Here is a 27370-nt window from a genome sequence, read left to right on the forward strand (position 1 = left end):
GCGATGCACGGGCGCTGCGGAGACGGATGAGAACCGTCCGTTCGGTGCGAATTGGATGCGCACGGAGTGATTGAATTTACTCTGAAGGGGCGGCAACCCCGCGCAATGGACTCATTTCCGATTGCGTCTTCGGATTGTGAAGTATATGCCGGTGCCGGCTAGCCCTGTTCCCGCTTTAGGCGATTTTCGTTTCATTCGGCAACCGCCCGCACGGGACGCATTTCGGCCAGCTCTGCGACGCCGGCTGTTTCCGCGCCGAGAGTACGTCGCAAATTCATTACATTCGGTTGCCTCTCGCCAGCCTGCTTGTCTTTCCACCTTTGCTGTGTATGTATATGCGCGTGCATATGCATGTGCGTAGGTGTACGTGCGATGCTTTTTTTGTTGTTCAGAATCTCGAGGGAGGGTTGAGGTGCGAATCGCGGGAAAGAGGGGCATAACCCGACGGGATTTTGTCTCACTTTTGGGGCCGCCTGGCTTTCGCCTGTGGCTGATCTTCGCTGCAGCAGCCGGTTGAATCTCGGTCCGTTGGTTCGTTATTATGTCGTAAGGGTTCTTTTCCGTTGTTGAACATGTGAGTGAAGCTACTCCCACCCCACTGTGACCCTCACCCACTCTGCTCGTTCATCTGACCCACCCGTCGCGAGGAGAACAGGCGCGCCAAATTGTCTCGTAAGGTCGCGCAAAAAAAAAAAAAGGGGAAACGTCGAAATGCCCCCCCCCCCTCCCCTCCTCCCAACTTTCCAGCGTGGTAGGCCGGTCATAAATCACTCACCGCCATTATACTACATGGCAGTAAAATCAGGAACAGGATATGCTCTACGCATTCAACGACGTCGATGGACCAAACTTGGTGGAGCGTTGCATATAGCATGGTGTTGGGCCTGCGTTAAAGGCCTCACCGTAAGGCTCCAACTAGGTTGAACAAGAGCTGAAGACTCAGAGAAAAAAAATAGAAGAAGTAAAGAAATGAAATAAACGCAAGAAAAGACACTGCCAGCCATGTCTTGACGCCGCCTTCTGCTTGGTGACGATCAAATAGCAACAGCTTTTGAAGAGTGTGCGACGCCACTGTGCTCGAACTGTTCGTCTGTCCCACTCGGTTGAAACAGGTGTCGCCATCAAAAGCGCGCAAACTGCGCTCACAAGGAAAAGAAAAGAACTCCGCGAACTGCAAGCAGATACGGGGAGGTCAAAGCAACGAATGAAGTTGCAGTGTGACGGGCGTCGAAGCCTCTAAGCGCCGCCCTAAGCGATCGAAGCGCAGTATACACCGAAGGTGGCCGGGCAGAAGAGAGAAAGATCTCGCACTGCAGCAGCGAGGTCAAGAACCGAGAGCGCAGAGACGACCAGAAATAAAAAGACGAAGAAAGTAAAGAAGCCTTCGTTTACGAGAATAGCAGACGCGAAGAAGCAGTGCTGAGCTGGTGGAGACGACTAGTTATGAGTCGAGAGCAGTTGTTGGTTGTTCGGTGTTTCTTTCATGGAAGGAAAGAAGGCGAAAGAGCGCGAGCCCCTTGTAAATGGAAAACTAGCTCTTGCGAGAACGACACGTTAACTGCCTTAAGAGCGCCCGCGCAAGAGACAGAAAGCCTGAGGTAAATGTATATATAAGAAAACAACAGCAGAAATACGAAACGAGCACAACAACCGGGAGAGGAGACCGCAGACATATGAAATGGGATTGACGTGAGGGAGGGTTAGCTGGGGCAGAGAGGGAAGGCGATCTCGGGCTTTTTCGCGATGGCGCAACAATGACAATGCGCCCTTTAACGCGGTGCACATAGAACAGCAGAGCGCGGGGGAGTTGAGATTACGTCACAAACGCCGCATCGTCTGGACTGCCTCCGTTAGAGAAATCGATGCCTCGAGCGCGCGCCGAGGACCTTTTCTGCCGCTAAAGTGGTTGTTACTGAGAAAGGGCAATCGTCCCTCCGGAAGAAATGGGAAGGGGGCAGGAAGAGGGGGGCGGGGTAGGGAGTGGACGGTGGAACGGGGGAGCAGCGGGAGTGAAGGGGGTGAGATGAGAAGGAGGCGGGAGAGGTTGGCTGCGCGCTCGCGTGGGTCGGTGCGTCTTGCGTCACTTCGGATGAGCGTTCGAGAGACGCGAAACCGCCACTGGTGCCCGCCTCATTTAGATCACGGGGTCCAGTTTTCTCTTGTTGCTGTTGGTTAACCTCGCGCGATGCGTTTCGTCAACCGATCCGCGCGTGCGTACGTAGATATTGCAGCAGCGGGATTTCGAAACGGCGCGCTCCGTTTTCGGCATTTGAAGATTTCTGGAAAGCCGGCTGGCAGCCATCGGCAACGCGAAGGGAGAAGTGGATTTAACATGTGGTGGGCGGTCAAGATGGCGACGATCGAAATCAACAACAACAAAAAAAGTGACTCGAGAAGAAAGAGTTCACTCAAAATAAAACACATGCGAAAATGACGCGATAAATAACTAAAGAAAGAAAGTGAGAGAGGGGCAGGCAAGGGGCAATGCGGCGAGTCGTAGTAGTGATAGTGCGACCTCAGCATACGTGTAGCAGGAGCTGCATTTCTTTCTCTCTCGCTCCCTTTGTGGATACGGTGCGGGATAAGTCTACTAACATAAACGAAAGTATTAATAAACGGCACAAAAAAAGAGGCCGAGTCGACTGCATTTTGTTGGCGAGGGCGTCGGCAGCAGCTCGACGGCGAGTCACACGGCGTAGACAAACAAAGCGACAATTTGGGCGCCCGAAGCAACCGGCGCGACCGAAGCGCGTTAAAAAGAAGGTGCGGCGAGGGAAGCTATCGAGACAGAGGAGAGAAGGGGCGCAAAAAACGAAATCAAAGCAGAAATGTACATATATATCCACGTTCACGGTGAACGAAAAACCATGCGCGCGTGCGAGCGAGCGAGAGAACGAGAATACCGTGCGCGGTGTGTCTGCCGGGCTTTTTCGCAGCCGACGATTCGTCCGTAGACTCCTTTCCTCACTCGCTCTCTCTCTCCCCCACGCGTTGTCCGGTCGATATTCTCCCGCGCACAGACATCACCTCCCCCCACGCAAGTAGAACGCAAACGGCAAACGGGCGAAGCTTCGGCTGCTGCTTGGCGGGTGCCGGAGCGCCGCGCCGCGTCGGTGCGGTTTCTGTGTTTTTCTACGAACCCGATCGCCCAAGTGAGCGAGCGAGCGAGAGCCTAAAGTGAAAATGAAGGTCGGGGACGTCTGGAAAAAAACGTCGCTGACAATTTCGAGACGCGTCGCTCGAACGCGCCTAATGAATTCTGCCTCTACGCGGTTTGCTCTTGGAACAAACGACGCAAGTTGTGCGCTCGCTCGCATAGTTCCTATCTGTCTTTCGCTGTCCCTCCCTCCCCCTCTTTATTTGCCTGCTTCGCGTATATACAGTTGTAGAGTGAGGAATGGCTCAAGCGCTTTCGCGTTTTGAAAATTCGTTACGAGACGACCTGCAAAGCATTTCGCAACCCACACGCGCTACTGCCGCGCCGATTAACCGGCTACACAAAGCCGTCTTCAGTGGCGTAATGTTCGGTGGCTTCCTTTTCTCTGCAGTCTTATCAGTATATTTTTTTTCTCTGACAGGCGCTAAGTGCGCCATGATGAATGCTGAAAATTCTCTTGCGTTCTGTCGTTTAAGTCGCGCTTCTCTCTTTCCTGTAATTTACATATTTAATTGGTCCCTCGAACTCACACAGAAAAACAAATAGAATGATGAACCATGCTCGTCATGTGACAGACGGTTTTTACATTGACGCAGAAAAAAAAAATGAAAAGCAGTTTTTTTTCCTTTTTTGCTCTGCAACATCTACTAATCAACCTGTTTTCCTCTTGTAATGAGAGCATTAGTAATTACACGGAGCGCACTTCTTCCGGATACCGAAATTAATTCTTGTGATGACTGGCTGCTTTTCATATCAGAAAACAACTATCCAACATGACCAAATACTCGGAATGTTTACGTCTTCCTCAGAACGACCACTATTACACTATAAAAACAATTGAAGTTTACATTCGTCTACAGTGAATAATAATAACAAAACAAGGCTGGCATTCTTCCAGCCTAGGTTGGCAACAGTGATGCAAAATCAAAATAAAGAAAGTAAAGAAATTTTAGTTTTGGTTTTGTTGGCGCACTAGCAGACGATACTCAATCGATAATTGGCTATCGCTCAACAGAGTTACAACAACTAATAGGTCTGTTAAGTACACTTACGCAAGAAGACAACAAGTACAAAACTGTGAACGATTAATCCAGGCTCAGAGGTTGCGAAAACAAATAAGCTCAAAAAAATTTGTACATCATTCTCGAAAGCGAGCTGATTGTTTGTCAAATCAAATTGGATTAAACTCGCACTTACTAATTAGTCTTAGCATTTCAAGCAAATTATCTATATAACAAATATGTGCTTCAAATACGAATCAACAGTGTTTCTTTTTTTTTTTTACCGCAGCATTATTTGCAAATTCCATGCAAAACGAACTTGGCAAGCGTTCGCCGATTGAGCTTATTTTGGCATTCGTGTTCTTGAAGAGCTCCGCAACTGAAGAAAGAAGCTTTAATTTAAGCTATATATTCAGGACACTCGTGGCTGGCGTTACTACATGTGTGTTTGTGTTATCGAAGGATCAATATGCGTCAAAACATCACCGTTGTTGTACCGCAAGCAAATAAAAATACTCCCATAACATTGAATATGGCGCGAAGCCGCGCAGGGATACAGCAACGTTCTCATAGGAAGAAAAAGAAATGACTTGACGGTTGTAGTGTATTTAGTAGATATAAACATTGAGAAGAAAGTTTATTTTAAATAATTTGTACGTGGCGAAAATGCTAATCTTGATTCTACATGCCTGTCCAAAGCGGCCTCGAACTTGAAACATTTAGAACTACATTTTCAAGCGCAAACCCGTGTGAGGTTGCGATAGCACCATCCAAAATGGCGCGACTGCGTTTCCCTGGATGTCCTGGACAGAGAATTGGAAGAAATGGTGTTACCTTTGAAGACAATAAGAGTCGTCTGCAGTGTGACCCAACGCTAAGTGCTGTGTCAAACCTTCAGAGGAGTTATAACTGTTTTTATGAGCTGTTTGGAGCGTCGGATGAGGTAGGTGCTGCCTTACGACACATAGCGTATTTGAGGTGGCTTTGCTGTCTGATGATAACGCAAGGTTCCGATGTTTTATCGACGGTGTGAGAGTTAATTTCAGCTTTTCGATTCATTTTTGGCTCTTCGTACAGCCTGTCGACACCTGTTGTTAGCTCTACAGGCATCCTACGCGCCAAAAACAGTTTAACATGCCCTTAGGCCTAGGCCTGATCGTGCCAACACCGTGCGTCGCCGCATCGTTGTTTCAAAACTTGCACTTTTTTTAACTTTGTGCCACGGGGTGTCAGAATAAGGCATATACACGCGTGTCGTGCTCGACTTCTGTGCTTTGTAATGATACGATGTGACGTGTGTTTGAGCCGGATAAGTTTGAATACTTCTAACCAGACGTGCTCGGCTTGGCGACATCGGTGTGCCGAGTTGCCGAGGGTACCGCTAGCGTGCCTAGCCGTTCCCCCCTTGTGTTCGCGGCTATTTGCACAACCTTTCTATGACCGCGTTAAGTACGATCCTTTCTGAATGTCATTTGGACTCAAGTCACCGCTTGCCGCATGTTTGTGATCCTCGCTAGTGCGAGCTACCTCGGCAAAAATGTCCAGGCGCGCACATTCCGCTCTGACATTTTGCGTTTTCACGTTCGGTTTGTTTGCGCGGGAGCCTGTCACGAATTCAGGTTGCCGATCTTTGTGACAGCGATCATCCCCGTTTTCAAACACTCACGCAGATATTGCTCACTTAACCTATTAGATCGTTGCCTCACCAGCATTACAGTTTTGTAGTTTCCTAACGAGCGGCGCTGATTGTCGTACACTGTCTCATGGGTTAACCTAGGTAGGATATTAGGCAGCATAGTAGCAAGAGCTTGGTGGCGCAAGCCACCGCCCCGTTCCAAAGGGGACGCTCATAACATCCATCCATCCATCCATGTGTAGTTGTTACCGGCCACCACTGTGTTGCACTGGTTGCGTGATCTTGAGTGCTTTCTTTTCTTTTTTTTTGATCCGGTGACAAAGCCGCGTCACTGCTACAACCATCGGTTTAAGCGTTGCAGTCTAGGGACTTTAATGACCGCTTTGCATCTGATAGATTATTCTTTAAAGTGTGCTGAACTTGCGCGCTCAAACATGGCCATTAAGCTTGTTCTGGCTTGATTGATTGATTGATTGATTTGCACAGCGTGCGACGGCTACCGTCGTTTACTAAATGGGGGACGAGTGTTATGTCGCATCGTGCGGGCCACCGTGCGTGCATGACGACACGCTGTGCGGTGCCGAGAAGGGGGGGGGGGGGGGGGGTTATAAGCTTGTTTGCTGCCATGTCGTCGGCTTGTAAAAAAAGCGCCGCGGCGTTGCTTTCGAATTCGCACCGCTAGCGCTGCTGTGGGAACACGCAAGCGCTGGCCGGAAGTCGCACATGTGATGCTTAATACCGAGTTGAAGGGGGTGCTTCGGTTGTCGTTCTTTCCTCTCGTCAATGTGCTCTACGCGGTGGGTGTGTTTGTTTTGACGGCAGTTCGCCGGCACTCTCCAAGGATCGGCTCGTCCTCGTACTTTCGATTTACCGTTTTCCGGGTGTTAACGTTGGCATAGCTGTATTGCTTCTACGGGATCTCCATCGCTTGTTTTGATCTGTGCTTGATTTACGATTCCCAGCGTGCTGCGTATTAGTTCATTGTGCGTTACATTGATCGGTTTTGACATACAGCTGCAGCTGATTTCGAGTTGTAATAGTTTTACCTGTCTATTTTATAGTGAGGACTTGTAGCTTCGACTATATGTAATCGAGTATCTCGGGGTTCAAATCGATACTTCCCATTGCTATAGCTTGTGCAATGGGGTGACAGTTCACGACATGAATTTAATTTAGGGGTGTGCGAATATTCGAAATTTCGAATACGAATCGAATATTTTCCTTATTCGAATCGTATTCGATTCGAGAAATGCATATTCGTAAATTCCCGAATATTCGAAGACGGCCGAATAATGGTCGAAACGGCGAATATTCGGACAGACTGTGAATAATTTAGCAATTAACGAATTATATGCTTGCTCCACATTCTCCTAAAAACATGTTTATTCACTGAGAGCTTCACATGATCCGCTCATTATCTGTATGCTCTGCATCAAGATGGCAAGTTGGGCCAGTTGGTTGGGATTCATAGTAAGGTTCGTTACAGTGCAACACAAAACAAGGACAAAAGAAGCTACAAAACGAGGACAGAGCGTTATAGCACTGTGATCTTAAGTGCTGTAACGAACCTTACTATGAATGTGTACGCTCTGTTCCAGTCTATCTGCATCAGGCCCGTAAGACATGATCAGTTTCGATTTTTCTTTTTACCAAGCTTTATTCCAGGGCTCTTTCATAACAATATATGATGTACTTTCGGCCTTTGTAAGTATGCGCAATAAAATATGCACCTAGAAAATGTTACCTGGACAAATGTTGTCACATTGCATAGAGAGCGCTTACTTTCTGAACATGTTGAGCAGTCAATTTTCTTCGCGATAATCTGTAACAAGCGTTTACCTGACAGAGCATTACCTGACATTACCTGAGTGCATTACCTAAAATGAGTGTCTCTTTAACCTGAAGCAGCCTCGTAAAATGCAATATGATTTTTAAAAGGGTAATGAAGCTATTGTTACCTCGTTTTGCAATTTTTTAATGCTACACATATATTCGATATTCGATTCGATATTCGAAAACAGTTTTTCGCCTTATTCGTATTCGATTCGTATTCGAAAATTTCAGTATTCGCACACCCCTAATTTAATTTTATTGCACGTCGTGTGTAGGGTGTTTGATTGCTATGGCAGCATTGCTTTGTTGTTCTCACCAACATTCTATTAAAAACTGGTTAGAATAATCAAATGGAATAATTAATATTCGAAATGGCCTCTCTATTGTTTCACCTTACCTTTGAATAGCAGTCCGCTTCAAATTCTAATTGAACAGACCTTGTTTACACGTCACTGTCATTGGCTTGTTTGCTGTACTGGGATCTTTATAACGTAGGTTGTTGTACCTTGAAATCCTGATGGACGTTTTTTGCTGGAGTATCTCAGCCACAGGCATTGTTATATGTGTATAATGCTCGATTGCATGCTTCTTTGTGCCCCAGGTTGCATTTTATTGCATTCGATTCCTTTCCAAGATCAAGATATATTATGTGAACCTTGCGCATTAGCATTGAACCTTGCCCATTAGCATTCATATGCCTAGAAACTGCTTCACATTACTTTATTTCTCCCTGAGCAATGTTTCATTGTGATTTACTTCAGAGCATTGGTGTTCTGTGTTATGTCGCAGTAGACATAAACACATTACATTCGGGGTAGTCCAAGAGAATGCTAAATGAATGAAGAGATAATCGAGGATGCAAGTACAAGCTAAACTTCATCAACACTACAGAGCCTAAAAGTTATCCAATGCAATGTTTGTGCTCTTGCTTTGCCAATATTACATATAGAGTGCCCAGTGCTGAGATAGCTCTCTATTTCATTGCTGTTGTTAACATGCTGTACAGATCTATCTACAAGATAGATCTGTTTCGTGCCATATGTACAAGATATGGCATGAAAACTGTTCAATTCACGTTTAAAGCTGTCGTTTTTGCCTTTGTTGCAGGATGAGGAGTTCGAGGGATTCTCGCCCAGGGACGTCCGGAAAGCCATCCAGAAGTTAAGACATTTCAGTGGTGACACTTCAGAACCGTGCCACAAGGATGAGCTCATCAGTGATGTCATACCTGTCAAGCCAGCTGACAAGCTCACAGGTCGTAGCAACCTCCTGCCAGACCCAGGTGGCGGTAACCAGACAGCCGACCGACCGCTTGAAACAGTGCCCGCTAAACAGAGCAGACGTCCAGCTCCTGACAAATTGCCGGAGCCTCACGACAACAGGGAACGGAGAAGAGTATCCGGCCGTCACGCGGCGCAGCGCCTTTTAGATCGTGCCAAACGGGGCCGTAACAAAGCCCCACCAAAGAAAGAGAGCGCAGAGAGCCGCAATGGTGCCTTGACCACGCGGAACGGCTGCTTTCAGCTGCCGGCTGTGAGTGCACGCTCGTCGAGACGGATCATCCCTCGTAAGCGGTACCTAGAGGACAGTGAGGAAGATGTGCCACAGCAGCTACATGTACAGAAGAAGAAGGGCATTGTGGTGCAGCTACCGGCTCTTCCGGAAGGAGGTGCAGTGGAAGGTAGTGATGATGGCACCAGCCAAGTCACTTTGCAGGAGGAAGGAAGCAGTGGCGAGCACACTGCTGGCAGGATGGATGACTCGAGCTGCCACCTGGAGACAGACCAAAGTGCAGCGGAGGGAGACAGTGCTTTGGAGCGTGTGGGCCTGTTTGAGCAGCCCCTCGTGTTGCAAGGCAAACGTCCGTGGAAGCCATCCCTCAAGGTGCAGCTTCGGCTATCGGAGGCCAATCTTGGTTCACCGTTTGCTTTCAAGGGCAGTCGAAGGGGATCACAGACCACCTCCTCGGCTGACTCAACTAGGGAGTCCATCAAGCGGGATATGGTGTCGCGTTATGCCGAGATCATGGCGACGCGGGAGGACGGCCCATCAGCAGAGGTTCCCAACTCTCCGCCAGGCACGGCGCCCCTGGAGGACAAGGTGGCTGCCAAGATTGCGAGGCTACTCAAGTCACAATGGGAGAATCGCCTGGGCTCGGGCGGCAGTGGCCCGCGGCGAAATGTGGTGCTTCGGAAAGCACGGCTACGACTTAGCCAGCGGACGCTTAAGAAGTTGAGGCAGCCACTCGAGGAGAGTGCGGAGGAAAGTGTTGTGTCTGAGGTGACGCCAGATGTTGGAGCAGAAGAGATTGCAGAGTCGCCGAGGAAGCAGAGGGAACGGAGGGTTCCGCCTCTAAATGGAATAAAAAGAGGTGAGGCCCATTTCCACTGCAGTGGCTAACTGATGGTACGGTAGGGCCCTCAGGCGCTGCTTCTTGGTGATGAACATTTGCTCAAACATTTTTGTGGTAACTAAGGTGTTGGTAGTAGGTTTTTGGTAGTTGTGGCAGTAGCTTGTCCCGTGTGAGCACTGAACATTATGGCAAGAGAAACCTTGGGTAAGTAGCACATTAGTAGATGAGACTGCTTAAGGATTAAAACAAATAGGGCAAATAAACCAGTTCTCATATTGAGGTCTTCATTTGAATATGCCTGCATCGTTCTGTAGGCAGTGGATTGTCATTTATATTGCTTCATGTTGAAATCTTTGTTGTTGCCTTGGTGGTTAGGCGTTTCATTCTCACTTGCTTTGTGATGACAAGTGTGTTTTGGAAACAGGGTGTTAAACTGAAATGCTTTTTGTTCCGGTTCACAGGAAATTTTTGTGTCCGGATTAGTGCTGGAGTGAAATAGCAGCAGTTCAGACTGGTTCTTGTTTGTGTGTGTAACTGAACAATGACAGAAAAGGAAAAATATTCTGTATGAAAATGAGTACTGCAATTGGTGTACAGTGAAGCAAGTGGCAGCAGTATGAGTCTCTTCAGTGACTTCATGTTGATGTACCGAAAGGAAAAGTATTTGTAAGCTTGGGACACATAAGCACCGGCGAAGAGTGACTGCGGTGTAGCTTAAGCTTCGTCCTTCACCACATTGCACTTTCAGTCAAACCCACCCGAGCCATCTCATCCTGGATGGGCAATCAGTCTTGCACTTGCTCTTACTGAATAAGCCATCGTCATCACGAATGTGGGATTCACCATTTTCTAGAGCAGCTGCGAGACCACAATGGGGGTCACGGGCCTGGCACATCCACGTTGTTGGGTCAGTTGCACAGCTGGCAGGGAAGCCCCACAGGTCGGACATGGGACGAACACCTACCGATGTAGCACAGTTAGTCATGGATAAAGCTGGCCCGACGGTTAGGGCTCAACCACTACCATGCAACCTTCCAAGACTCCACTGTGCAGCGAGTGGTACCTTCTCCATGTTTAGCAGCACTGTCGTTGATACCTTACCTGCTGTGGTGGCTGATAAGATGTAGCATTCTGCTGTTCAGCACGAGGCCATGGGTTCAATACCTGGCTGCATTCTGATAAGAATAAAATGTGATTATGCACTAAGCTTTACGCGCATGTTTAAATAGGTGGTCAGCATGAATCCAAAGCCCTCCATTACAGCGTCCGTCATAATCATAGTGTTGCTTCGTGGCGTTAAACCCATTAATCTCTTAGGTATATATTGGCACCACCCAGCGAGTGGACTGTAATGAATCGTGGATTTGCATTTGCTCTTAACCAGCCTAGTGTCACATGGAGTATGTATTAATTCAAAGGTGACCAGACAATTACCTCATTTTGAGCATTGTTTTGTGGCTGTTTGCTCCATTTGCTTCACTGTTATCATCGTACATTTTGGTATGCCACCTGCCATGGCTCAGTGGATGTGGCAATCTGCTCTGGAGCACGGGGTCATGGGTGCACCTCCCAGCCACAGTGGCTACCTTTCAATAGAGGTGATGTGCACAAACAATTTTGTAAAGGTGCGCCTTAAAGAACGTCGGATGGTCAGAATTAGTTTGAAGCCCTACACTGCAGTGTCCCCTCATAACTCGCTAACTCTTAATTTGCCAGGGCATGCAAAAATAGTCTGGACTACCGATTGATTGAATTAGCCGGTGCTTCGCAAGCTTTTATAAAATTTGAATAAAATTGTGTCTTTATCCTCTTCAAATAACTCTCAGTCGTGGTCCAAACCTAAACTTAAAATGGAAAGGCATTGCATGAATCTTGCATAAGAGCATGTCTACTAGGGAGAATGACATGGCACCTTGCACATCGTTGGTATTTTATTGATATTTAAAGAATTCCTTGTAAGCTGCATCCTTTGGCTGGAATTTTGGTGAGGTGAAAACAAGAGATTTAGCTAAAGCAGGTTTGTTTACATTCTGCTCTGTTGCCCTCTTTGATGGAGCAATGGATATTTCTGTGCAGCTGAGATCATTGGTCGGAGCGTTCTCCCATACATGCAGCTCTCCCCGCACTTGCTTAAAGCATTGCACATTACACAAGATTACCTGTCACTGTACTGAAGCTTTGATTTGGGTGAGTTGGTTCATAGCTATTCAAAAAGCACAGCGTGACTGGGACAGAGAGAAAGAAACATAAACGACATCGCAAGCGCTGACTAACTACTGGTTTTATTTGCATTGAAACAGCCCTATTTATGTGCAAAGGCTTGCCATGTAACAGCACAGTTGACATAGGTATGGTCACACATGATCAACCAAAAACAATATGCCTCAAACAATTAAAAAGAATAAGATATGTTCATAGTTCACTATCACTCCATGTCTTAATACTTTAGGCTAAGGCGAAGGCGCTATGCAGAAAAAAATATTAATGAAAACAAGAAACATGCGTACAGAACAAGGTATCCACACACTTGGCTTGAGCAGGCGTCTGTGACAGAGTGAGGGGGGAGGGGGGCGATACAGCCGCAGCAGCAGCTGAAAGCACGGCTACCGGATACCCATCGGTTTTAATTACTGCGGTTTCAGAAGCATTGCCTCGAAAAATTAAGAACCCTGATCCAAAAAGTAAGCCTGGTAAGCAAAAAAGGCCGGTTCAGGCGATTCTGTACATTCATTGACTGTTACACAGCATTAAAAAGATTGCTTCAAGCATGATGTTCCGATCGTGTTTTCTGCTCCGTGTAAGTTGTCAAAAATTTGCGCAATGACAAACAGAGAAGTTGCCACAATGCAATACTCGGCACAGAAATACACAGACTGTGTGGCAAATGTTTATGAAATTCCTTTGGGTTGTGGTTGCTGGTATGTAGGCCAAAAGGGGAGATGTTTGAACTAGCGGGCCAGGTAGCATAATCTTAATGAACGTAGTAAGATGGGTGGCTGTCTGGCTGAACATTGCAAGCTGTGCAGCTTTAAGCGAAGATTCCAAGGCACCAAGTTTCTGAGGAAAGCAAGCAACAGGACCAAGCGAGAAATCGTAGAAGTGTTTTTTTTATTGAAAGATCGGTGGACAACTGTGTGAGCAAGCCATCCATTTCTTTTAGTGACGCTGAGATCGAGTTTCTTAAAGCTTTTGTTGACGCCTTAAATGTTTCACCCCCTTTATAACATTTTCTTTTTACATTTGTATCACAGACGCCTACTCAAGCCAAGTGTGTGGATACCTTGTTCTTTGTGCATGTTTGTTTCATTACTTTTTTTTCTGCATAGTGACTTTGCCTTAGCCTTAAGCATTGAGACACGTGGCGATAGTAAACTAAGTTTGATAGACATATCTTGTTCTTTTTAATCGTTTGCAGCATCTTGTTTTTTGTTGATCATGTGCAACCATACCTGTGTTAACTGTGATGTTACACGGCAAGCTTTTGCGCATAAATAGGCGGGCTTCAGTGCAATTAAAACCAATTGTTAGTCAGTGCTTGTGATGTGGTTTGTGTTTCTTTGTCTCCGTCCAATTTGCGCTGCGCCTTTTGAATTGTCACAGTACGGCCTGGTCCTATAGTCTGAACCCTACGTTTTTGCAGCAGCTTCACTAAATCACCCGTGAGTAAAGGTATTACAGCTGCACGTGCGCAGCTTTTCTACACATTGTGTTCTCTTCAAACAAGATTTTGCTGCTATGATGCTTGCTTCAGCTGTGCGGGCTTGACTTGTGTGTCATGGTGGCTCACCATTCAATTACTGATCTGTATCCTGCGCTGATCATGCAAATTTTCCTCCTTCATTTGCTTTTCTCTCTTGGCATTGATTGGTTGATTGATTGATTGATTGATTGATTGATTGATAACACACTTGCTGTTAGGGAAGCCAAAGTGGAAGGCTGCAGAATAATTGTTCTCAAAACGTTTTGTTTTCATTGTTGCCCATTGTTGTAGTCTGCCCCTTTTGTAAGGCTGTCATGGTGGCAAGGAATCGTAGATGGAACCTCATGCTCAGCAGTGGAATGCTGTTACTATTGAGCTACTGCAATGGTTCTCTTTCATCTTGTATGCTTGTCGTGTATACTTGCTCTCGTCAGCCAATAACGCACACGCTCTTTATCTCTTTTGCTAATCATGCATAGCAAAGCCCTTTGAAGTGTAGCCCAAGAGCTCCAAGGAGTCATTAGAACAGTTTAAAGGCACAGACCGCTCCAATTGCACACAAACAGTGTTGTTCATAGAAATGATGAGTGAGATGCTTGATGAAGCATTTGAAGCTACCTGTCAGTGTGCAGCTGTGTGTGTTCTCTGCACTGAACAAGATAATTAAAAATCAAAAGATTGGTGATGTATGTCCGTGCTTGTAACTTCGAAAATGTCATGAAAATGAGCGGAAACAGGCTAGAGCATTTATATCTTATGCTTGATTAATTTAGGTTACTATTTTGCACATGAAGCAACTAACATTGGATGGTTCGAACTGTGGGGGAAACAACAGTATGTAGATTATGAGCATTGACACCTATTCTGATGATGGCAACAGGGACAGGCTCATTTCACTTAGTGTGGCCTTTGCACTGCTGACACTGCAAGCAAACCACCTGCAGTATGCATTCAGCACTAAAGGAAAGTGCTGTGAATACAGGTGACGAGGAGCTTTGGTGTGTGGTTGTGGGAGGTGGTGTTGTAGTTCGAAAGCAGCACTAGATGCATCCATGTAACCAAGATTGTGGCACACATGAATGATCACAAGGCTTTGTAATGGCTGGAACATACTAGCAGCAAACTGCCCACAGCAACGGGCCGCGTGTTGGCGCCTGCGCCGTAGTGCGGCAAGTAGTGGCGCTGGCAACACTTCATTTTGACGGCGTGGGAGTCATGTGAGCAGAGTTACCTTGAGTGGTCTCGGGTCACTCACACGCACAAGTAACTACCAACAATGAGTTCTCACTGGTTTGTTTCTTTATCTTTATCCTTCTAATTCGGTAGCATCTTACCGTGTAGGAAAGGGTACAACAGAACTTGCTGCAGAAAGCACTCTTAAGTTTACCGTGAACCTGATGACTGGCGCGAGGATGGTGCAGAGCATGGTGAGAATAATGTGCGTTGTTATGGAGACACCCACGGGAGGCACCGGTTGGGGCTTTGCTTGGGGGCGGCAGTGGCAACAATATCGCTCTGACAAATTTGTTCAGCAGCAGTGGAACCTTGCCGTTTTGTAGGAAAATTGCCGGGAAACATAAGCCTGCGATCTGCAGCTGGCAAGGCATCGTCTCACTGATGCACTTGTACCCCAAGTGGGCTCCATTCATAGTCAGCTTGTGTCGTAATGCCTTCAGAGCTTTCTGTCCTTAGAGCTGTGGCAAATTGAGCTAGCAGAATGGTTTGTGTCTGAATGCTGTTTTGTCAAAGAACTCTAGACAGTTTCATTCCTAACACCATCCAGCATGCACCCCCGCATCCATATTTTGATTAAGGCAAAATGTAAAAATGCTTGTGTACTTGGATTTAGGTTCATGTTAAGCCTCTGGGTGCCTCCAAAGTGCAGCAATTTCACATTGTAACGAACTCATGAACAATGTTTAAGTTTAAATGCTATTTATTGGCAATACATTGCTGAACATTCTTTTATATTTTTCCATCTGAAAGTTCACACAGAAACTGACATCCTAATTATTTTAATTAGAATAATTAGTGTTCCTCAGGCAATGTGTCTTCTTCATTACTGTCGGTGCCCTTTGAAGACATGTATTCAAAATTGAAGTCCTCTGAATCAGAGTTCAGAAGAAGTTCTTAAATTACTGCTTTGTTAAAAAACTGCGCAGGCTATTTGCTCCAGTCCACCATGTCAGAAAATGAGACAAGCAACACCAGCAGTCAGTAAGCTTTGTCATGGCGTTATTGTATGAAAACAAAACCTAGCATGAAATTTTATTTCAAATAACTTAAGAGTAGATCATACAACCAATCTACAGATGCCTCACCTTTGCAAAATATCACAGGAACGGCCGAGAGGTGTGCATTGGTTGCCATAGTTGGCCATGGCACACAGAAAAAAATGCGGGTGGTCACAACCTGGAGCCTTCCACTATGGCATGTCTCACAGCTTCAGTTATTCTTTGGGACCTTAAACATCAAATATCAATGAATCGATCAGTCATTGCTCTATGGCTCACAAACATCTCGCATGATAGTGCACTTATGCATTCAACTTTCGCTAATTCAATCCTGAGAGCCCGGCTAAATTGAGCCACTTATGCAGCGAGTCGAATTAAACAAGATGTAGAAAAAACAGTAGTGCATTAGAATTGAGTAAATGTAGTAATCGTCCATTGTGAGCTATGGTTATTGCTTGAAAATATTTCTAGGGCAAGCCGAAAATTTGTGTTTTCGGTGGGAGATAACGTATGTTCAATGCATTCACTGTCTGCTAAGCTCTGCCGAGAGAGATGTGGAAACTAAATGAGTTGCTGTTGGGGCTACCACAAGGGTCGGGTGCGTGCGAGCTGACTGGTCAAGTTCTAATTATTTGGCAAAGGCTGATTTCAGGATCAAATTAATGGAAGTTTAAGCCCATAGAAATGCATGGGCGCTGGCAAGGACCTTCAGTTGGTGTCCAATTAACTGAAAAATCAAATTAACCAGAGTCAAATTAACCGAAGTCTACTGTATATAATAAAGATTTCATTTGTTTGTATCCTTGGCATGTCTGAAATGCTTGTATGCTGTCTGCTGCATCTCCTGTTCCATTCAAATGTACTTTTAAGTTTCAAGGTTGCTTTGATGAGCTTTTTCTTGAATAGAAAGCGTAGCATAAGGCATAGAAGGTTCAAGTTCTATGCATGCTCTTACATGGAGCATGGGCACCCGTTGTGACATTTGAACACAATGAAAGAGGTGAGCAGTTGCTGCAGTTGCTTTGTTGGCATGGCTGGCTTGACCTCCATGGCCGAGATGAATGGCATATGTACTTCCGTTGCAGCAGCAGGCATTAGGCTCACGTAGCGTAGGTGGTAGGCAGTGTATCCATTTTTCCCGGAGTGGCTTTCAGCTCAGCTCTTGTTTTCTGCATCGCCTTCAAGAAGGCAGCTGTTTGCTTCCTTAGATGTTAATTAGTCAACGAAGTGTTGTCGTCGTTATGCCATCAGGGGAGTTTACATCGTATTGCAAGAGTTTTCCACATAGTTGAAGCCATTGGGTGCTGTTGGGGGGTGTAATTACCTTTGTTGTGAGTGAGTTCCGAGTTGGAAGGAATACTTAAGTTTTCTGATTTTTTTAACGGAACAGGGTAGAAAATTGATCTAACCTCTTGAAATTCTATTCAAGAATGTGGGGTGTGCATGTGAGCATTCTCTTTGTTAACACATTATTTATTAAACAACGAAGGTTGCTGTTTGTGGTACCCGGTTCACAGCTGCCTTTTGACAACTGGCATAAGTATCGTATATCGATTGCTGATGAGTCAAACTTTCTGCTGTGCAGTTTGTTGTTTTGCATGTTCGTCACTTTAAAACGTAGCTGTCATTGTATTCTCTGGTGAGTAAAATTGTGAACCGCTGTCTCTGCCATAGTAGAGACGATTACTTAAATTCTCATTAGTGGTACGAGAGGTGGGGGAGCAGGGCATGGATGTGTCAAGTTAAAGGCACCCTGCAAGACCTGTTACCCGTTGGAATTCTAGTACGAAGCCAGCTACCACTTCCAGTAATGTGGTTCATGGCACAAGTGAAGCAATTGCTTTGGCATCAATTGAAGGAGTGATAATGAAGGGGTAAAGAGCATCCAGTGCTGGATGCTCTTTTGTATTAGCTGTAGTTCCATTATTACACTTTGTACTGTGCAAAACAAAAATTTCACATGTTTATGGTGGTGCCACATGCGCATTCACATTTTCTATTGGTATTACAAGCAAACTTTGTTACTGTGCTTTACATGCAGCTGCAGGTGTGTCAGCGCTCTTTTGCAGTCAGAATTGTGGTGTGTTTTGTTGCTGACCCTAAGTCTGAAATGATGAATTTTTCATTCCCTTTTTCCTGTAGTGTGAATGTAGTTCATGTCTCTATGTATGTTTGTGGAAAATACATTCATTCTTGAACACCTTGAAGAAGCTGTCTAGCATTTGTGTCGAAACCAGATGAATGTGCATTGTACGACAAAAGAAGGAAAGATTAGGTCGTCAGTAAAAAATTGCAAGTTTTTTATTTGATGTGTAAGGGTAATTAACATAGAAGACCAGGCTTAAACAAATGAATAGGGTTACAACATTAGCATTGTGTGGTGACTTTTGATATGTGTGTGGACCTTCATGGCTGGCAGCAGTATCAATGATTGCTTGCAGAAAGCAGCTGGTCATTCAGTTTACTGAAGTGCACGTTAATGTGTTCGTGCCTCGGTGCTTGCTGTTTCTTTGCACTGGGACTGTAGGCTGTCGGAAAGGCCCAATGCATATTAAATGCGTATTCAGTTTACATATGCAGGAAATAATATTGCTTGCACTGTGCTATTCGCTCCCATTTAGCAAATATTGTGCAATTCTGGCCTATAAAAATGGCCCCCCTTCAAAATTTCATAATTGGAGGTTGACATTTAGAGTCTGGCTTGTTCATTGAAATAGACATCACTTTTGCCGCAATTGACACCTGTGACCTCGTTGTTTGGTTGCAGTGGCAGAGAAAGGCTCATCGGTGGCCTCGAGCGAGTCCAAATGCAGTGTCTGCCAGCAGTACAAGCGTTCGGCCGAGCTTTCCATTCGCTATGGCCAGTATGCATGCCGCTTCTGCTTCCGATTCTATGCTGCTTTCCTGAGGAAGCCCAAGAAATTTGTCTGCCCCAAGGATGGTAAGGACACATCATGACACCCATTGAGCCAATACATCCTATGTGTTCCTCATTTTTGGCCTGAGGGGATGAAACATGAGCATACCTGCTATCGTATACAATTTTACTGTGAAATGCCTGTATCTTAGCACTTGTTTATGATTGTCATATTGACACAGAAATTTTCCGATATTTTTTTTTTTCATCTGTGTGTAGTTTAGGGCAAAACCAATGAAAAAAAAAAAAGCGAATATAGTTGCTGACTGATAGTTTATGGTCCAATATCTTGGACTTGCGGTTATGATGACCTACCTGCACGGCATTAACATCAACTGATAGAACCACTGTATGTTGGCAACAATATTTTTGACAGCTGTTATGTGAATATTTCATTCTAAACTTCATAAGCATTTCTGCTTGTCTGCAGTGTAGAATGTTATTACTGCGTCTATACAGAGTAAAGTGCCTGTTCACAGAATTCCTACAGGACAAAGTGTGCAAATCTTCAATAAACTGTCAGCATATTGAATAACCCCACAAGTTTTAGTATTTGCACCGAATTTTAGTAGTTTATGGCTTCCACTGTAGTGTTTTTCTAATTCTAAAATTGGCAAGTCTGCATGAGCATTTCACCATTTTCTACACATGAGGGCTCTCTCTCTCTCTCTCTCTCTCTCTCTCTCTCTCTCTCTCTCTCTCTCTTTTTTTTTTAGAAGCAGATATTATGGCAGTGAAACCTTTGAAAGGTGCCAGCTGTGCATTGTAAACAATTGTGTGACCACTTATTGAGCAATCGTTAACAGTGCATAAAATGAGGGACAAACATGTTTCTTCTGTTTTTATCCCTAGTTTTAGGAGCTTTTCTTAGATGATCACAAATAACAAAAAAGCCCCAATTTTCACTGTAGAGCAGGATTATGTGTTGGCCATTGTTAGTATCAGGAGGTGTCAGTAATGATCTTTTATTGCAAGGGACCAGCGAGAATGATCTTTTACTTCAGAAGCTGAGATCTTGCTATCATTTTTGCCTGCAAGCACCATTGCAAACGTGCCAAAATATGGTTACCTGCAGTTCTAAGCTTTTTGTGCATATGGACAACTTCTGTCCTGTGGCTTGACATTGTAGATGTACTCTTGCTTCATTCACCACTGCTTCTTGTGCTGCCCACTTTTGTTGGTTTGCCCTTTTTACGTCTTAAGCTTATGTATTGTAAGCATTGTAGTCCTGCTAGGTGTTGCATTAGGCAAATTTTATTGTGCTAGCAATTTTATGGATGCTCGAGGTGCGTTTGCTGTTGTCGAGCCAAATCCTTTTATGTCTCACACGAGGTTAGCTTGATAGTTTTGCTTTTCATAATGTCCTGAGTGCTTTCTGTGACTACAAAATTTTTTACTGTGTTTTAGTTAGGTATTTTATCTTGCTCTTCCAGAGAGTCCATGTCTACGTGTAATTTCAATGCTTTGAATTTGCAACAAACCTGAGCACTTTCTATGCCTGTGTGCATTGCAACTACCCAGGGAACTGTAACCTCGCACAACCATCCAAATGCAAGGGGTGCCTCGTGCATGCATGCTGGAACTTGTTTGACATCCCGGCTACCCTGAAACATCGCATGGAGCGACACCTCCGCCCACCTCGGGGTGACGGCCGGCCACGGCGGCCACCACGGAAACGGAAATTGTCCGAGGACAAGACGCGTGAGTGCCTATTTGTCGTTTACGCATTAAAAAATCCCGTTCATAACAGGTTACAAGACTGTCTGAGGCCACTCAACAGCCTCTTCCTGAATTATCACTGAGGAATACTTTAAAAAAGGCCACGTACGACAATATTTTGGGCCGTGCAAGAAGCCTAATTTTGAATAGTGTAGATGTTGATCAGCCTCTGTGCAAAATTTTGTATTTAAAGTATCGTATTTACTCTCATAATGATCGCACTCGCGTAATGACTACACCCCTGAATTTTGTCGTCAAAATTCGATTTTTTAAAATTTCCCGTGTAATGATCGCACCCCGAACTTGCCGCAGCGATATGTCGTGTGCCAAGTTTAGCTAATAATGATAGCGCTTACCATCTGTCGAATGCTACGCGAACGACTCTTCAAGACAAGCCAAGCGGTCTGCACGCACCAAACATAGTAGATGCCTCATTTCATTACTTTCATCACTTTCGGCACTTCCATGACAAAAAGAGGTACAACCAAACTTGGCTTTATAATGGTTGTGGTCAACAAAAACAAACAAGGCGCCTTTCGATTCTTTTCATCTGCACTTGTGGGCATGCAACAAATCGCGTGCGGCAATGATAGTAGCCACGTTTACACTGATAGGTTAAAAGTGTACCCTATTCATACGCCGGCGCTTGTAACACAGCTAAGATATTCGCCCACCCTTAGCGGAAACGTGCCGTATTAGGATAGTAGTGAAGGCAAATGTCGCAGTTTCTGCAGTATGTCGGCCATGCGTTTCTATGTCACTGGCAGCTAAGCGCGCCCATCTGTTTCTGTCCCGTCAAAGTGGACATGGCCATGTTATTGCCACAAACTTGCCGATATTAACAATATTATTCATCACTTATACGGAAGAAACTGTTTCAGTGCACGTAATGTACTCACGAGAAGAAAAAAAGTCGCGTTCGGCGCATTCGGCTTGCTTCGCCGGCCGCCATTTTTGTTTTGGTGCCCCGCACCCGCATCCCGCAGCAAATGCGGGCCGAAAAAATTTTTTCCTTTTCGTGGGAAATTTAAACCGCGTAGTGATCGCACCCCTGAATTTGCGTCAATATTTCTGACAAAAAAGTGCAATCATTATGCGAGTAAATACGGTATGAGGAGATTCATCAGGAAAGGCTAGCAAAAAACAAACACTTTTCATACAAATAAAAAGAAAGTCACCAATATCGTTTGCCAGAAGTGACACATGACTTAGAATATCCGGCTCCTCGACATGACCTCCCAAGATTGAATGTTGCCTGTAGCACGCTGAAAATATCAAAGGTGACGTGTTGGGACCTGCGTCATGTTTGCGAACCACTGGGTACACACATCTACTGTTTAAATGCTATTTAAATGCTACTAGCAAGAAAATTGACAATTACCTACCCTGCAGCTTTTCCAGGGTTACTTCGATAGTATATAAGTGCTACTCATCTGTAACCACTTTAGCCAATGTGAAACTTCATTGCAGCTGGCCTTTAATGGTACTTAAAACTGGCAGCTGGGACAACCTAGAGCAAGCACCTACATGTTTTACAGAGTTAACCAGTGCACACCATAACTGGGACAAAAGAAGGCAAACAGGACAAGTGCTTGTCCTGCCTTCCTTTGTCCCGGCTATGGTGTGCTCTTGTTGAACCTACAAGTTTGAACCACCTAGCACCAGCAGCAATATATTCTATTAAGCTACACATTTGTCACCATAAACCAGTCACTGTTACTTGTTGGGGAGACATGGATATCTTGGGAATAAGTGCAATTTTCAGCCATATACTCTTGTGGTGTTAAACACTAAGAAAGTGTTTCCATGAGCCAGCTGTGATGGGATTCGTTTTTCCTGCTGAATACATTATGCACCCTCTAAAGACCATGGGTCTGCTTCCTGATTTTGTTTGGACAAGTAAGCATCACACGGTCATTTTATGCTCTGCTCATGTTTTGTGTCATGTTTTATCAGCTTGTGTGATGTTTCAGGGCTTCCTTGCTATATTAATCTGTATGCAGTGAACAGTCGTGGGATAGGACTAGACTGCAGTTTTTCCACCTGTTGTCTAGTCCTATTTTGAATGTTGGTTTTTGGTTGCGTGACAGCCCATTCTTAATTGTCCTTCCTCTTGCACTTCCTCCTCCTCGCAGGTGCTGAGAGCCACTCAGAAATGCCAAAGCCTGTTCTTTCTAGTCCAGAGGATTCACAGGATACCCTGACTTCCAGCAGCGATTCAAGTAAGCAGAATAGTGTTTCCTGCTTGCTTGGGTTGCAAACAAGGGGGGGTAGTGCCTTTTCAGTGACGCACCTTCTCATAAATTGAGTACAGTTGCACCTGACTATATCGAACCCGATTACATCGAATTGTTTTATATATCGAACGCTATCTGAACATGGTATAGTTGCAGCGAGTATATATAGCAAAAAATTACGCTTAAATCGAAAAAAAAAAGCAGCGACTCCCGATACATCGAACTTCAAGCGGCGGAAAAGTGCCCCCAGAAGTTGGCCTTCCTTCGCGGTGGCGGGGAAACCTGGCAGCGTGGCTAAAATGATCCTGGCCCGCCAGCAGCACTTGCTCAGACAACCAGTCAGAGGCTCTTGTGCCCTCGTAGTGCAAGATGGTGCAAGTGCGAGTTGTCTTGCTACTTTTCTGGTTCATTGTGTTTGCACCTTGTGGGCCTTCTCCCGCTGTGTTGCCAGGATGAAGCGGCAGAATTCGCCTTTCGTCGTGAAGCTCGAAATCATAAATCAGGTCGAACACGGTGAGAAGTCGTATGTCCCGGCAGTGTGCGAGATTCCGAGGAGCACTCTCAGCATAATCTTGAAAAATAAGGGGGGAGATTAGGGCTAAAGTGGCCAAACTCGTGACCTGGTGCCCGTGGCACCCGATGCGTACACACGGCCATGTACAAGTGGTTTGTCCGACATTGCATCAGACAAATCGGCTTCCGTGTGCTTGGTGATGACTAAATTCTGATAAATGCGACGAAGTCGTTGCCGGTGTTGCCGAAGTTTGCAGCGAGCTATCAGAATTTCCGGAAGCTGTGGATGAATCAATGGTCAACGAGTTTGTTAGTGCAGATGATGGTGTTGCAACCACGGAGAGCCCGAAAACGAAGACTACATTGCTGAGACATTGTACCGAGCACAAGTGAAAGTGGTCACAATGAGAAAAGTAACGACGGTCCGTTGCCCACATCCTCCGAGGTGATTGGTGCACTCACACTAATCTGGTGCTTCTGCGCAAATGTGGAAGGTTGCGGCCTCAGCTGCTCCGACTCCTTAGACAATATGGAGAAGTGTGTATGTCGCAGGCAGTAAAATTGCCCAAGCAGAAGAAAATACAGGACTATTTCCTTAGACAGTGTGGAGAAGTGTGTGCGTTGCAGGCAGTAAAATTGCCCAAGCAGAAGAAAATACAGGACTATTTCAGGGGAATCTAAGCTGGTTTCATCAGTAAGGTGGTTTTATAAATGGTATGCATTTTTATGACATCCAATTCTTTAGCAGGCTTATATCGAATTATGCTCTGTATCGAACTGATAGGTGTTTTTCTGCGAGTTCAATATAGCTGGGTTCGGCTGTAAATCGTGAGCGCCTTCTTCGCATCAGCTCGGCATCAGATGTAAACTAAAAAAAAGAAAGAAATTGTTATGGGATGATTGTGTAGGATGAGAGCATGCCTGATGATGACAAAAGGTGGTGATGGCAGTGACATACAGTAAAACCCTGTTAATTCGGATTTCATGGGACCGGAGAAAATGTCTGAATTAACTGAATGTCAAATTACCGAGGTTTGGACAATAATAACTCAAAAAATGCCTAAAACATCAACATACCTTTACTTCATGAAATAACTGGTTATTGTTGCTTGTCTTGCGCGAGAAATTTACGCGGAGAGTACAGTTTTTAGGAGTTCTTGTAGGTGGTGCAGTCCACGCAGACTGTTGGGAGAAACGACACAGATGTCCTCCAAAGTCATCGGCCTGTTTAGCAATGCGGCGCGGCAGCTCACACGCATCCATGAAGGGCACATTTTCGCTATCGGAGTCGAGCTCTTTGTTGCCTAGTACATCCAGTATTTCATCGTCGTTGAAGCGACCGGCAATGGCAATGTCACTATCAATGTGGATGTTTTCGTCCAGTGGGACATCCGGAGCCAGAAGTCTGTTGAAGCAACTGTCATTTTCCTCTGCGTTTTGGTTAACATCCGCATCCCCGGCTTCCAAAGAATCACCGTCACGGACAAAGCCGCTGTGTCGGAAGCAGTTTGCAATTACTGCGGGCGGCGTGTTGCTCCACACATGCACCACCATGTGCACTGCACTGAGCAGAGTTACATCATATTTTTTCTTTGCCTTCATACAGAGCGACATGCACTCAAGCACTTGTCGTCTGTATCGGCCTTTCACATACTGAATAATTCCCTGATCCAGAGGCTGCAGAGAAGCCGTTGTGTTAGCTGTATGTTTGTCAGCCTCGACACATTATTGTGTGCACTACAGTTATCTAGAACAATTAGTGCTTTGTGCGATTTTGCACAAAAGTGGCGGTCCAGTTCGCGCAGCCAGGCCTCAAATATAGCTGAGATCATCCATGCCTTTCGATTTGAGCGATAGTCTACGGGAAGTTTCTTTATGCTTTTGAAGCATCTCAGCTTTTCTGTTTGCCGATTATCAATAGCGGTAGCCGCTCCGTGCCTGTCATGTTGGCAGCCAGCAGAACTGTTATTCTGTCCTTGCTTCGTTTACCGCCAACGCAAGGGTCCAACTTATACGTGATGGTTTTATTCGGCAGGGCTTTGTAGAAGAGGGCCGTCTCACCTGCATTTAAAATGTCGCAGGCATCATAATCGGCTAGGCTTGCGGGTAATCCGGCCCCCCAATCTTCAACAACGCCTTCATTCAGAGCCCCTTTCTCGCCGCACACACTTCGGAAGACCATGCGGTGTCTTTTCTTGAATTGGTCGATCCAGCCTTCCAGTGCCTTAAAGTCTTCGATGCTGAGCTTCAGTGCGTACTTTTCGGCCTATGCACAGATAAGGAAGCCACTCAAAGGCAGCTGTGTGTTGTGCGTATCGGCAATCTATCTTAGCCACGCTTCTTTAAGTTTTAGGTGCGCTGCCGTTCGCAGTCTCTTCCTGTTGTCAGCGAACTTGTCGCTGTCGTATGCCTGAAGAATCTTTGCTTCATTCTTCACGTATGTGCTGAGCGTGCTTCTCTTCACATTGAATTTATTCATTATGACCTGCCGAGGCACCCCTGCCTTCACGGTTTTCAATATTTTTACTTTCACTCCCAAATCCTTCACCTCGTACTTCGCCCGCTTCGGTGGGGCACAAGAGCACATGGTGGCGCGGCTAGGTATGGCAACGAAGCGATGGGTACACACACGATGTCAAGAAAAAACAAAGTATAAATGAAAAAAGGAAAAACGCAAACAAAATTTAACACACACACACAAAAAAGAGTTCCGCCGTCCTCGCACACGCACCTGACCCAAACCGATAAACACGGTAAAAAAAACTGCACAACTGCGCAACCACACAACTGCTCAAGCAAAAGACAACGTCAGAAATGGCGGACAGCAATACAAAGAAAAAAAAAAAACATCTTATACCCCTGACACACGAGCACTCTAAAGTCCTTTAGGTAAGGGGACATCTACCGGAAAGGCGTTCAAGTGCAGTGACACACGACAAAGGAGTATCTCCTTTACGGCAAAGTCCCTTTTCGGGATAGGAGATCGCGCAACTACTTTTCGAGCGGAAAAGGAGTTACTCTCGCACACAGCGCGCACAACTCGTGAATAGAAGGAAACCTGCCACACAACTACGGTGCCCATAGGTATTTTTTTTTTACCTAGCGAAAATGCTTTAATTGTCAGCGGTAATACAATTTGTCGAATAGTGAAGATTTCCTCTAGCTATACTCTCAAACGCTCGCATAACGTCGCTAGCGCTGCCATGTTGAATTCCGGCAGTGTCGTCGTCGTTTGCTGCGCGCATGTGGTGTGTTCACGTCGCAAGATGAAGACTGCACAATCAGCGCCCGCAGGAAATACCCAGAAGAAACCACAGTTGTTGGAATAACATATTGAATAAAACGCGTTACGCCTGCGCGCACAAAGGAAGGGACGACAAAGACGTCAAAAAGGACGACAGGAACGTGTGCATCACCAAAATAAACAGCACGCACAGCAAAACACCGGCTGCACATAGTTGCTGGACCAAGTTAAATGGCTGCTAACAACGCAAAAACGCGAATAAAATAAACGACTATAAGCATTATTAGCCATCAACAATAAAAAAATATATGTTTAGGTTCTACAGTAGCTAAGTGTAATTAAATACGCAGCTTTTTAAGAATGGTTTCTCTCTTGTGCCTGTAACAGCCAGCGCTATTTTTCTTGCGGCGTTCATCTGAGGAACTACCTAAAGAAGTTCAGTGTGGTGCCGTGTGTCATCGGCGCAACTCCTTTCTGCAAAGGGTCCTTCAGAGTAGCAAAAGGGGTTTACTGGAAAGGACTTTAGTTTTGCCCGTGTGTCAGGGGTATTAGATTAGGGTTGCTAGCATAGACCAATAACTACTGTGCCGACAACCATAGCGATGCAGAGGTAGTGCCAAGCGCCAAAAGCGACAGCGAAGCCAGAAGTACGTCATTGCTGCCATGTTTTTTGACACAGGTTTGTCTGTTATGTAGCAATAAAATAAACATGGTGGCCTTGACGTATTTCCAGTGTTTCGGCACTTCCAGCACATGCAAGCATGGCCTTTGAGATCGGCACATGCTAATCGGAGACGGCATCGCTGGCTGTGCGATTTAAACACCC

The 27370-nt window shown here is 45.5% G+C and overlaps 1 protein-coding gene across 2 annotated transcripts in view; it reads left to right on the forward strand.

The window, feature by feature from the left end:
* Nucleotides 1-4901: 4901 nt before the first annotated feature.
* The window catches only part of LOC135916035 (histone-lysine N-methyltransferase 2B-like), a 103660-nt gene continuing 81191 nt past the window's right edge, over nt 4902-27370 (forward strand). The window contains exons 1-5 of one of the 2 annotated variants that reach the window (XM_065449241.1): nt 4902-5101; nt 8735-9998; nt 18682-18855; nt 20353-20532; nt 22686-22772. In XM_065449241.1, the coding sequence (XP_065305313.1) occupies nt 4934-5101; nt 8735-9998; nt 18682-18855; nt 20353-20532; nt 22686-22772 (1873 nt within the window). In that variant the 5' untranslated portion in view covers nt 4902-4933. Of the gene's footprint in view, nt 5102-6443; nt 6592-8734; nt 9999-18681; nt 18856-20352; nt 20533-22685; nt 22773-27370 lie in introns of those variants that run through there. The other variant, XM_065449242.1, reaches the window with a different exon arrangement.

Source organism: Dermacentor albipictus, chromosome 4 (assembly GCF_038994185.2).
Source record: "Dermacentor albipictus isolate Rhodes 1998 colony chromosome 4, USDA_Dalb.pri_finalv2, whole genome shotgun sequence".
In the NCBI taxonomy this organism is placed as follows: Eukaryota; Metazoa; Arthropoda; class Arachnida; order Ixodida; family Ixodidae; genus Dermacentor; species Dermacentor albipictus.